General features: G+C 30.3%; 2 protein-coding genes across 2 annotated transcripts in view; one reads left to right on the top strand and one right to left on the bottom strand.

Moving 5' to 3' along the window:
• Positions 1-2,037, bottom strand: part of LOC130893169 (vitellogenin receptor) — a 98,318-nt gene extending 96,281 nt beyond the window's left edge. Inside the window, exon 1 of the mRNA XM_057799048.1 lies at positions 1,900-2,037. The gene's annotated coding sequence lies outside the window, so the exon portion shown is untranslated. The remainder of the gene's footprint in view (positions 1-1,899) is intronic.
• A 5,961-nt stretch (positions 2,038-7,998) lies between these two features.
• The window catches only part of LOC130892419 (uncharacterized), a 32,038-nt gene continuing 25,817 nt past the window's right edge, over positions 7,999-14,219 (top strand). The window contains exon 1 of the mRNA XM_057797836.1: positions 7,999-8,036. Coding sequence (XP_057653819.1) covers positions 7,999-8,036 — 38 coding nt within the window. The remainder of the gene's footprint in view (positions 8,037-14,219) is intronic.

Genomic DNA, 14,219 nt, shown 5'->3' with positions numbered 1-14,219 from the left:
GGGATTTCGTCTATGCGCGCTATAGCGTTGATGTAATTTAATTTAGAGCCAATCCTAAAAAGTTTTGAATGTTTCATATGGGTAGAAAATTTGAGGGATTATAACCATTATTAGTCTTCATATTTCAAAATTATTAAAAATCTTAATGTGTTTCATATTCAAGTTACACTTTCTAAACTCTATTTCATTGCATATTTGGAATTAGCTTATCTTCAATGAAATAGAGTGCTTAAAAAGTTATAACCAATTCTCCACAAAGAGTATTTTATGTGAGTAATTACTACCAGCATACTTCTTTTTTTTATCAAGCATACCTAAAATTATTAGTTCTCGAGATGATTCTTCTATGGAAAACAATGATTATGTACTATAACTAATTAATCATTTAACAATTAATTGTGAGTTGACTATATGATTTATTTGTGAAAACTGTCATTTTATCATTGCAAATGCAAATACAAAGAAAAAACGAGTATTAGTATATATATATATATATATATATATATATATATATATATATATATATATACATACTAAATACATTTCAGCATTTGAATGTTCTTCAAAAAAATTTGATCCTACTACGTATTCACCAACAATACCTCCCCACATTCTACGACCATCTGGTTTGACTATAAATACAACCATTTTCATTAAACGTGGACGTGGCTTTATCTCCAAATAGAACATAGTCGAGAAACTTTTCTACTGATTAACTTTTCGTAACGCCCACCTACTAAATGCTAGTCGTCTTCAAAATCAGCTTCACTTAATTTTTTGCTTTTCATGATCAACTGAACTCGTGCGATTGAACCGCTACATCAGTATGTCCAAGTTTGCTATTGTTGGTTGCCGCCGCGCCGTTGCATTCTACCAATATCCGGATCATATCAATCATTTTATCACTAGTGAAACTCATTTCTGTCCTAGTTCAAATCCTTCAAAATACCAATGTACCAAGCCGCTAAATTAGAAAACAATATTCTACCTATTGTCATGTCATATCATTGTCAAATATTATTTTTGTGAAAAATAAATCAAACTTACAATTAATTGTTAAAAAATTGGATATAGGTATATAATCATTGTTTTACATAGAAAAATCAAATTATGTCAAGAATTTATAATTTTAGGTACAGGAAATGGTTAAAAGAAAAAAAGAATGTTGGTAGTACTTTTAGATATTCACATAAAATACGGGGTTCATTTCAAAAAAAAAAAAAAACGAAAAAATAATGTATTAGTATTTTGATTCACCCTGTATTAGATTTGATGAATGCTAACGTGTGTTTTATTTAAAAAAATGTAACTTTGATATGGCACAGCATTATGGAACATGTACCACCCTGTCCAAGGTGAGACAAAGGAGTCACTCTAATAATAAAAGTTTATAGGGTGTAACTTTTTAAATTGATACCTTGCATTTTCAAAATTCAAACTTCTCCATTACGGTAGACATCTACAGTTTAATTAATCGAAATGGCAATTGCCTTAAGATCTGTTACCCTAAAGCGTATTCTTTTGTAAATTTAACATCGTTAATTGTTCGCTATTCCAAAATCGAAGGAAAAATCGGAATAAATATCAATTAGTTAGATGAACAAAAAATTTTACAGTGCTTCCAAATTTTTTTTGGCCCCAGTTAGCTGATCAGAATATTAAAGTATAAAATAAATTTCAACCTATGACAATTCTACTCTTGCTTTTCCTCTGATGATAAACTGTTAAGAAAATGACTATCCGATAAAAAAAATCGACTGAAAAACAAACAATTTCAACAACCTATTAGATTCATTTCCAATTAAATCTATTTCTACTGTAAAAATGTAATATAAAAAATTGGAAAACAGTATAAATTTTCAAGAAACAAATAATTTTATAATATTATTAATAAATTACCTTAAGATTATTACACCGAATCGATCAAGCACACTGGAACAATACGTAAAAAGAATCAATATCCAAAATACAATAACTATATTTACTTATTCGTTCGTTTATCGTATCAACTTTTTGTTTCAGTTTTTTTTTATCACTGGATTCAATACAGTTTGATTCTTTTTATGTGTCTAAATATACGAGGTATTCATAATGCTTCATATCCATTGATATGGATATGAATAAAAATCATTCTGTATGTGTATTAGAAGGGATTTCCAACAAAATATTAATACCATTGAAAATTTTTGACCATGTTTACGTTTACGTGATCTGTGACAGGTTTTCACTAATGAAATCAATTTATAACCTCACCAAAAAGATAAAATAATAAATCCTGATATTTCTAATGGTTGCGGTTCATTACATTGGCCTACACGATTTTTGTAACAGTGTTTAAACAATTATTTTTATAATTCTAAAACCTTCCAAATAATAGAAAATATGTACCTCTTTTCAATATGTTCTGGACGGTAGTAACTTCGGCCAGGGAGTTGGTAGATGACCTTGTGGTGTGCTAAATTCGGCAAAAGACATTTGTCATGCAATATTTGTACATGTAAACTCAACCAGATATTGGGGTGCTATTTTAAAACAAAATGAAAAACTGAATTAGATATTATGACGATATTTCAATACAAACAAGAGCTCTAATGATTTTCCAAGAATTTTATTCTTATTATCTATTGAATTGGCCTCTATTTATTACAGTGGGTTGTTTGTTCTCTTTAGCTTTAGTTCTAGAATACACGTTCTGTGTAGTTGTGTAGTTGAGGAAATGTTTTTAACAACAAAAATGGCAAATTATATGCTATATATGCCCCAGCTGCAGCTGCAAAATTTCTCCTGTTACCTTTTATATATTCGAGGAGAATTTATGGTGAAATCGTGAAATCACAAGCCAGACCATTTATATATATATATATATATATATATATATATATATATATATATATATATATATATATATATATATATATATATATATATATAGATCACCTTCACCATGAATATCAAAATAAGGATAAAATCAACTTAGAACTTTGTTTCAATAAGAAAAATCAATTTTTCCTTGGTTTCCACATCTCAAATATATTAGAATTTACAAAATAGAGCTATAAATTTTACTTATTTTGATCTTTTTTATCATTTACAGCTTTTTCGTTCTTATGAATATGAACCATTTCTTAAAATTCTCTTTTTCGTGTATCAGATTCTGTTTCAAGAATTTTCGAATATTTATAATTTAATTTGTTTTTTTGATATTTCATGGTTCGCATATGCATTTCTATTTTTTTTATCGTATTGATGACCTCTTAGTCTATTTTCTGAATACTGATATGTTTGCCCTACAATTAGTACAAGGCACTTAATATATAATACTACTTCTATTGTTTTTTGGTGTTTAACAAATTGAAGAAATATATATATATATATATATATATATATATATATTAAGCTGAAACAAAAAAAAATATTTATAAAATTATTAAAATTGAAATAAAAATTAATAATAAATATGCATACCATGGAGAACACCGTAGACACTAACGCAATCACTGCTGGCCTTCCAAGGAATCAGATCACTTCTTATCAATGAACGATTAGCCACCCTATCCCTAGTCCTCTCTTGATAATGGCATCAAAGGGGAGCCGAAACGTCGAGGAGTTTATGTTTCTTAATGACTGAGCATGCCTGATATATATTACCTAATCCTTGAATTCACATATCACCGTGGACGGCTAGAGATCTATTTGCCTAGTGGTTCGCAATTGAAAGTGAAGATATCGCCGGTTAGCGTCTACTGCGGAATGAATCAAGTAGCAGCGCTGGCTGGCTGTGTTTCCAGTTCGGATGAGAAACTCCGAACAAGAAGTCGTTACACCGCTCCGAAGTAACAGCGTCAAAACTAGTCATTGGTTACGACCCTCTCCATGTATTTGCGAGACATTAGGAATGCCAATTTCGACCGATTATCGATGACATCGTGTTTTTCGGGGCAGTCCGGCCATCACAAGTACTGTCAATAGTTTGTCCCTGCAAATGCTATGCCAATTCGAAATATATGTAATTGACTTGTCCATGCATTAGTCTGATTAAACTCTTTTTTGTTAATTTACTTTATGAGTTGAGTAAAAATTTATGAGTCAGATTTTGATAAATCCCCAAAAAAGAAGAAAGTAAAAATTTACTGACTCTTGGATCCATGACGAAAGGTTGTGGATGGCTTAGAAGAAGTAAAAAAGAAAAAAGGTAATACAGAGGTCTACTGCTCTGCATATGACTGTAATCGTAAATACGGCATTCAAGAATTACCATGACATAAAAAATCATCAAAGCACCAAGCAAATTTTAAAAAAATTTTAAAAGCATCCTAAGCTTACTTTTTTCTTCGCATCAACATCAAAATCACAGGAGCCACAACATTAAACCATGGCAAAACCTGGTTTAATTAAACTAGTATGTTTCATTGTGGAACATAACCTTGCATTTTATGTTGCTTCACATTTGAGGAATTTTATAATATCGGTATGCCCAGATTCAAAAACTGCTGAAAATATGTCTATGAGCTGAACAAAACCAAGTGCTATTGTAGTACATGACAAACCTTTGAAGAGAAAAGATTTGAGAGAAAACGAGTTTTCATTGGTATATGAGAGCACTGATAAATCAACAATCAAGCTTAGCTTTAATAGCGAGGTTAGTCAATATAAACGATGAAGTAAAAGGTACATTTCTAACTTTGATACCGATCGCCAACAGCTCAGCTAAAGATTTATACCAAAAATCCCGTACCAACCGGATGGCTATCGTTGAACGATGTCATGAATAGATTGTTGGAACAACTTCCAGCAATAAAATTATAAGCTGCACTTATTATATGATCAAATGTACACTGTATATGCGACGATTTTAGAATGCTATATAGAAACAGCTTATTTAGAACCATCAGAAGAAAAGATAAACCAAACCAAGAATATATTAAATGTCAAATAATAGAAAATATTAATTGTTGATGTAAATGACGTGCGAATCCATTTGCCGTTATTGTAGACATATGTTGGAGGAATGGTACCACATTTAATTGAATTGAAAATCGACACTAAAGAGTTGGACGTCGATGAAAACTGACTAATTTTTAAAGAAAATATAAAAAGTTTTACATTGAGGAGTAGCCCAAATCAAACAAAGATTTCCTTTCTATGATAAAGAACATCAGACAATTAAGTGTTTACAGATATTGAACCCACAAGCGATTTTAAAAATTGTTTCGAATTTAAGTGACAAATGACCATATTAAAAAATTCAATAAAAATATGTACGGTCTTAAAAAAAGTAAAAATGTAACTTAAAATCACGAGGATAAATTGAAAATGAAATAGTAACTAATGATAACATGTAGGTACTGGAAAAATTGCAACTTTCAGACTTTTAATTTGATTGAAACTTTCATAATTTAACGTATTTTTTCTTGTTTTGATGTCCTCCCTATAATGTATTCTGTTTATTAGTATCATTTAATTATAAAAAATATAATATAAAGATAGAGATGTAGATTTACTGTTTTTCAATTTGATATGTAGTTTTCTTTAAGAATATCTATAGTTTTGCTCCACTGTTCGGAAAAGATGTAATTCAATATTTTTGGTGGTATTAGCCAGGGAACAAAGTCTTTGTCAGCTGTATTACGAAAAGGTTTATTTAAATATGGTAAATGAGGCGTGTAAAATGTATCACAATAAAAATTTCTACTTTTCACTTCTGAAATAATATCGAAAATCAATATTTGTAATTCATTATTCGTCGAGACATTAGCCAGTAAATTATTTGTTTTCTCGTTTGAAGAACGGCGGAATACATTTTCGAAATATTGAATTTCGAAATTATTTCAGAGGTGAAAAGTAGAAATCAATATTTAGAGACATTTTACATACCTCATTTACCATTGAATTCTATATTATCGGCGACAAAGCTAGATTTCTACCTGACCAATGGTTCGCAGTTGAATGCGAGGATGGCGCCACTCAACTAGTGAGAAGTTACATATTCTTGCAGTTGCGACCCATTGGGGATGTTTATATCGACAAAAACGTCCAGTTTTAATTCAAAATACGTCGAGGCCATTATCCAGGAAAGTTGTTGTTGTATATATATATATATATATATATATATATATATATATATATATATATATATATATATATAATTAAGAGTAGAATATGTTGAGTAATAAAATATCTTGATATTGAAATTTTGTTTGATTCTATAGTAGACTAAGAATATATCCTATATATATATATATATATATATATATATATATATATATATATATATATATATATATATATATATATATATACATACATACATACATATACATATAGAATCAAACAAAATTTCAATATCAAGATATTTTATTACTCAACATATTCTACTCTTAATTAGATACATTTCTTATAGTGAACCTGCACCGTCTCTAGACCTTTCAAGAAAAATGTTTCTTCTTGCACTGAAAAACAGAGAAAACAGAGATAACAGAGAAAACAGAGAAAACAGAGAAAACAGAGAAAACAGAGAAAACAGAGAAAACAGAGAAAACAGAGAAAACAGAGAAAACAGAGAAAACAGAGAAAACAGAGAAAACAGAGAAAACAGAGAAAACAGAGAAAACAGAGAAAACAGAGAAAACAGAGAAAACAGAGAAAACAGAGAAAACAGAGAAAACAGAGAAAACAGATAAAGAAAATTTACGACCTTTTAAACTTTTTTACTGTTGAGAAAAGATATGATAGTCGGACGGAGCCAAATCTGGTGAATAGGAGGGATGTTTTAGTAATTCAAACCCTAAATCACGAATTTTTTGCCTGGTAACATGAGATTTGTGTGCAGGGGCGTTGTCGTGCAAAAACAAAACAGCTTTGGATAGCTTTCCGCGTCTTTTCACTTTAATTTTTTCCCATAGAGTGGTCAGTAATATCGAATAGTAATCTCCAGTTATTATTCTACCCTTATCCAAAAAATCATTCATGATTACTCCATGTCAATCCCAAAAAACTGAAGCAAGAACTTTTCTTTTAATTTATTGCGTAACTCTGGTTTACTTCTTTGACGTCAAACTTCTAATAAGTTATTGTTGGTTGCTATGGTAATGCAATATTTTATTTATACATGGAGCTATTGTAGGCTAGCTAGATATCAATACATCCTCGTATATATAATATATACATAAATTATAAAGAAGCCTTTGCCAGCTATATTATGAGCGGTTTCTTATTGAATTTTGAAACTTATAAAATCTAAAATTTTTTACAAGAATACCACACAAAACTTTTGAAAATCCAAATTAATTATTTTCCAGAGGATGAATACATAAGTATTCGAAAGCTCGGAAAATATATTAAAGTTAGTCCACTTTGGTGTTTCATTGCCACGTTTTCAATAGGAAACCACTCCTCTCTTTAATATTCCGCTTATAATTTCTTGATATTTTTGTTTTTTTTTTCAAGTTTTCGCTCTTCCCATATTCCATTTCTCTAACGTCTAAATTTTATGTTATTGTGGTACTGTCAATACCCAAGATTGACATCCAAATAGACAGTATATTTTTTAGAATATCATTAGTTGGGTTTGGTGTCTCTGGATATGTCCTTTTTTATTTATGAATTTAGTGGCGTAATATTGTATGGTGTTGTTAGTGTTTAACTTGTGTCAGTGTTTCTGTTTGATATTTCAAAGTATCCTAAATCACTGGTGTAAACTTATCCAAATTAAACGGATTTTTTGAATTAAATTTCTACCCTCTTTATTTTCTTGGAAAATGGAGTAACTTAAAAACGAGAAAAACCTTGGACTTTGTGCAAATTTGACCTAGCTTTCCATGTTTAATTCAGAAATAAAATCAAATATCGTAGTATTCCAAAAGTCAAATGTTTGATTTGTTTGACTACTCTTGGTACATTTTTTGGGCTGGAGATAATTTTAGATAAAATATAGTAATTTTTATTATATATATGTAGTAGTAATCGATGCTTATATTGTTAAGAGAAAAAAAATGGAATATGACACCTTATGCCCAGCATAGACCGTATAAATACAGGTATGTCATCTTTTCTATTTCCTTTTTGAAACTTGATTTTATTGTATCGTATTTTTTATTATCTCAACCTCTTTCCACAGTAACGGTAATTTTTTGTAACAATTAGTTTTCCATATTTTATAATTTCTATATATTCAACATTCCATAGACCTAGATATAGATCTATGAAGTCAGTTATAAATCACTTTTCTACTGACAAATATCACTCATTGTTCGTTATGTTGAATAATAGTGTGTGATAAATTATATTATTCACGAGTGTATGATAAAGGTAATCATTCACTAAGTGAAGTTTATTACCACTAGCGCTAGTGGATGGAATAAATCACCGAGGGTTAAAAAAAGACAAGTATTTCTGGCATAATGAATCTAAATGTGAGCATTTTAAAACCCCTCCTACTTGCTAAAATATTTAACAGAGTTTGCCCACAAGAGAAAATCAATATTAGTAGAAAATCGAATTTCTGCATTAATTCGTCTTTAGACCTCATAAGCTAACGTATGGTTAGGTTAGGTTAGTTAGATCACAAAAAAATGTAAGCCATTCTTTACATCTAATACATTACGTTGTTAAACTATTACATCTTTCAATTATATATATATATATATATATATATATATATATATATATATATATATATATATATATATATATATAATAACCAGACCTCGTACATCAAGCTGTTAAGAAAATTTTCGTTGACTTTATCACGTCATCATATATGAATCATAGAGTTAATGTTAAATATAGGAAGAGCGCGAGGTATGGGACTTTGTTCAAGTGGGCTCGAACTGCCGAAAGAGAAAAAGAGAGAGGGAATATCACTATGCACTCTATAACTGTCTACGCATTTCTGGTTGGATCACTATGACGTCAAAGTGTCGAATAGTTGGAACGGGAAAGGAGAAGAATGATAAAATTTAATTTTAATACCGAGTAGAGAAAGACAGAAAGTGGTAAACCAATTCTCTCTCTTCCAATTACGCTTTCTTTATGTTTTGAATTAACTATATAATATTGATTTATTGATATCTTTAAGATAAAGATTTAAAGAAGTCGATACGTCAAAATTTATTTTTTTTTAAAAACTATTTAAAAAACTAAGTTTGAAACAGAAGAGACCTAAAATCAAGATCATTTTGATGCATTTATATATTTATATATATATATATATATATATATATATATATATATATATATATATATATATATATATATATATATATAGTACTTATTATCTATGTCTATTATGTGCAAAACTCAACTTGTTAGGGCAAGAGCACATCAGTCGGGCAAGCAGTTCCTATCGGATGAGTGAAAGATAGGAGATACTTATTACTAAATTATTAATCAAGTAAAGTTAAGGCCTTTTTACTCAAACAAAAACCTTTTTCTATTATTGTTCTTCTGTACAGCTTATGGCTATAAAAGAACAATATAAGCCCGCAAACATCTATTGGGTCAGGTAAAATCTTAGGAAATAATCATATTATTTTGTAATCATATTCAAAATGACCGTACGGTTTCCAAATTTCACTTCTTTGTTTTATATTACCATTCACTTCTTGTACGTTTACATTTGATTGAAATTTACATCGAGTCCGTACCTGTATTTGTCGGCGATTTAGACTGCAAAGCGGTATGCAGTCGCGAGCGACCATAACTTCCAAATGCCATCTGACCATTTACTATCTACATACACATACAGCCTGCTTGTCTTTGCCAACCACAAATCTTTTTCCTTTGCTTTTTTACTTTTAAATATCCCGTCAAACTAATAAAAAAGGAACGTTCTTCTGAAACTGTATATTGTTCAACTGATTATATATATTTTTGGTTCATTAATCTTCTATTTGAATATGTATCAGTTTTATATGAATGTAATATAGTAATATTTGATAAAAGTACTGCTACATTTATAATATTTGTCGGGAATGAATGCTTTTGAATAAAAACTGCAACTGTTGACATTGTAAAACTAGTGACACATTGTTAAAACCTTTTTTATGAGCTCTTTGTTTCACAAAACGCAAGAAAATATGCTAATATCCTGAATCAATATCATAGAGATAATTCAAAATATAGAGAGAGCGTAATTGGAATTGTATTGGAAGAGAGAGAGAGAGAATTGGTTTACCACTTTCGGTCTTTCTCTACTCGATGTTAAAGTTAAATCTTATCATTCTTCTCCTTTCCCGTTCCAACTATTCGACACTTTGACGTCATGGTGATCCAACCAGAAATGCGTAGAGAGTTATAGAGTGCATAGTGATATTCCCTCTCTCTTTTTCTCTCTCGGCAATTCGAGCCCACTTGAACAAAGTGCCATACCTCGTGCTCTTCCTATATTTAACATTAACTCTATGATTCATATATGATGAAGTGATAAGGTCAACGAAAATTTTCTTAACAGCTTGATGTACGAGGTCTGGCTATTAAATAATGAATCTGGTGATATAAAACATTTTATTTCCATATTATGTATATTTATTTATTATCACCTTCAATATATACTCCTCCTCTATCCCTACATCGCTACATACAAATCTGCAATTGTTAGAAACAGTGCAGGAAATCTTTTTTTGTCAGTTCCTTCAGGTCGCGTGCTGTTTTTCCTTTAACAGCTTCAACAGACTCAAATCTTGTTCTTATCAATGCAGATTGGATTCATACGTTATTACCGTTTTCAATAAGTATGAGTATGAGTTTTCAATCGCATTCAAAGTGTCAATACAAAAATTGTTACGAGCTTTTGTTATGCAAATATGAGGATTTCAGGCACCAGCTTTACACACACTTTTCGCATATTAAAATTTGCCGACGAAGAGATCGAACAAGATTACCGACTTCGATATTTTCATCTGTTTTGACGTGGAAGGGTGAGCCGAATGTAAATCATCATTCTTCTGTGCCATCTTGAAACGCTCAAACTTTGACGCATGCATACTTTTTCTATAGCAGCCCTAGTCTCGTTATTTCATAATCACACCTCGTATAGTTGAATCCCTCAATTGATATTGTAAAGAAATTCCGAAATCGTAATTATTAATGATGCAGTAATATACTGGGTGTTTCTAAATTCATGCGAAAAAATTCAGGAGGTGATTACTCGTATGTAATTAAGGTAGGTCTTTAACAAAACTCTCTCATCCCACCCCTTTTCGAGATCACCGTTAGAAGGTGGTGATTAAAATTGAGTTTATTTTTTCTAAAAATGTATGGCAATCCTCGACACGACAATTTATTAAAAAAAATTATAAATTATTGTGTTTATTTTTCTTCTCTGAGGCTATTAGTTTTAAAAAAAATTCAAAATAAAAGTTTTGATATGAAATAAAGGGTTGCTAATTTCACCCTTTATATATATATATATATATTTATATATATATATATATATATATATATATATATATATATATATATATATATATATATATATATAATACTGTAACAGGAATATTGAAAAAATATCCGCAGTTAGTCCTTTGCGAAAATTATAGAATTTCAAGTTTCTAGCATTACTGAAATTTTAGGAAAAAAACTCCAGTCACATTTTAAGGGTGATATCTCGAAAAGGAGTGGGCTGAAGAAATTTTGTTATAAGAAAGACCCATCTTAATATCATATGAAAAATCACCTCCTGAAGTTTGTCGGATGATTTTAGGAACACATTGTATTTTTATATTATTGCCTCTTTCGACCAAAAAGTTCGGACCTATTATAATGTATCCTAAAAAATTATTATCTTGATATCACACAAAATAAACTAGAAAAACTATTTTCCTTCGTCATCATTAAGATCCATGTGTTTTAAATTATTTTATATATATCGGTGGCATCCAATTAATCCTCTTCTACACCTAATTGCGCGTAAATAGGAGCGTCAAAAGGAAGTAATTCTTTGAAATATTCCAGTTTCTATGAGTTTATTCGAGCAAAGGATACATATTTAAGCGGAACTTCGGAAAACGTTGGTCAACTTGCTAGTTAAACAACTCGTTTTCTTAAATTTACCAACTCTGATTCGGGGTTACCTGTTGAACTTGTTGACGCTATGTTGAAAATCAAATGTGCCTTGTCTCCTTGACCAATAAAATAGATTCAAATTGCTAGGCGCAAGAACGAATCTGTTACGAACTATTGGCAAATGTTGATGGATTTTCAAGCCCCTCAATTGTAAAGAGTGACTCATTGTAAAGCGATTGTAAAGGCCAATAAAATCCTGTAGAAAATAGTTGTTATAAATAGTTGAATGCATTGAATCTCTTAATACCGACAAAAAGAGAGAGATTCATTATTAGCTGATGAAAAAATAAGAGGCATCTCACAAAAACTGATTAATCTCTTACAAATTTACAAAAACCTTTTTCTTCTACTGACTCTCTAAAGAATATACAATCGGGTAGTTTAATAAAAATCGCTGTTGTATATAATTTTTTTCAATTAATTAATTTTTTTATTGTTTATTCTCCAAACAGACTTTCGTTGATTCGACTTGTTTATTTCTAGACTATTCAAATTTTTTCGAAGCAATGAAGATTACAAATACAAAATGAAAGATTGTCAGCGTGTATGTTTCAACTTGAAGGTACCGGCATGGCTATAGGCTTTCTCCAACAGTAGATAAAAGATGACACCACTGATGAGTCGGAAATTAAAGCTACGCGAGAAGAAGATGAAGAAAAGTGTTATTGTCAAAAAGTTGTTTGAAATTTGTAGACAAGAGCTTGTAAATAACTATAAAACAACATGGCAACATCGCCGTTGAACAGGTAAACTAAAGATTGTAAATTAGAGAACTAAATATTTTTTTATTAATAGGGGAAGACGTTTCCTACTTTTTTATTATTTTTAACACGTTTTTATTAGCTTCACCTGTATGTGGGTTTGTGAGCTTGTTGGATTGTGAGCTCGTGAGTTTGTTTTTAACTCTTCTTTAGACTAAGCTTATTACTGTTAGAATATCCCACCAGTTCAATGCGTCAACCTCCGGATTCTCCGGTCGTGGTCTCAAATTCCAAATCGGCAAATTTTTTTCAGAAATTTTCACTGCAAATTTTCTCTTTGCATTTGCATATAATAACTAAATATTCGAATAAATATAGTTAAAAAAACACGCTTTCGTAGCATATGAAACTAGAAAGTGAGAAAGACAGCTTAAAATACTAAAAAATACGCTTTTGAAGCACATCAAACTGAAAAGCTGAAAATAATTTTTAAAATAAACTTTCATCAAAAAGCGTAGGAGGCTTTGTTCCATTCTTCACGTACATCAAGGGCCCAACGCTTTTTTCATAGTAATAATAGTTTTTATTCATTACTGTTTCAAGCTTATTTTGAAGATGATTTTCAAGTTTTATGTTTGGTATGCTTTAAAAGCTTTTTTTCAGTGTTTTTAAAATATATATCACATTTTTTCACATATAATTAGAAATGTTAATTGCAGTAATTTGTTGACAATAAATACAGTGACAATAGTAATAGTGAACCAGGTATCACAACAAACATTACAATCTGACACCTGGAGAAAAAAACATGATCAAAAATGTACTTGAAGACTTTGACCCACAGACCAAAATTTGAATGCGGTAGTTACATTATGTAGGATTTTATTCTCCATTAAAATCAATACACTTTTGCATGTGTTTTAACCAAATGTCGAACCATTTTTGCCATTCCGATTGATGTACCTCCCAATTTATTTTTGATCTGCGGGAATAAGAAGATATCATTGGGTACCAAATTCTGCTTTTTCGAACACTTCTGGCTAACAAATGCTGGTGTACCATTCAAAATCGATCGTTCTACGTTACTCCAATGGAACCATAGACATATGTCTAGTTTTTCCGAAAAAACAGACAACCATTTGATTCTAAGTGCTTCGTGTGTGAACAAGTTTTGTCTCGACTTGGCTCGATTTGAAATACCCATACAGTTGATTGTTGTTTAGTTCCGGGATCAATGATTCGTCGCCTGTCATGATCATATAGATGTTTTTTGAATCATCCCGATTGAATTTTCTCATCATTTCTTTGCACCAATCGACATGAGCTTTTTTGAGCCATTGCCAAATTATGTGATATCCAACGCGAACAAATCTTTTCTACGTCCAAATGTTCATACAATATTGAATATATGCCATGCAACTAATGCACAAGTATGCCTAAATCTCACGGAATGTC

This window comes from Diorhabda carinulata, chromosome 4 (genome assembly GCF_026250575.1).
Source record: "Diorhabda carinulata isolate Delta chromosome 4, icDioCari1.1, whole genome shotgun sequence".
Lineage (NCBI taxonomy): Eukaryota > Metazoa > Arthropoda > Insecta > Coleoptera > Chrysomelidae > Diorhabda > Diorhabda carinulata.
Note: the sequence above shows the minus strand (reverse complement) of the source record. Positions and strands in the feature narration are given on the sequence as shown.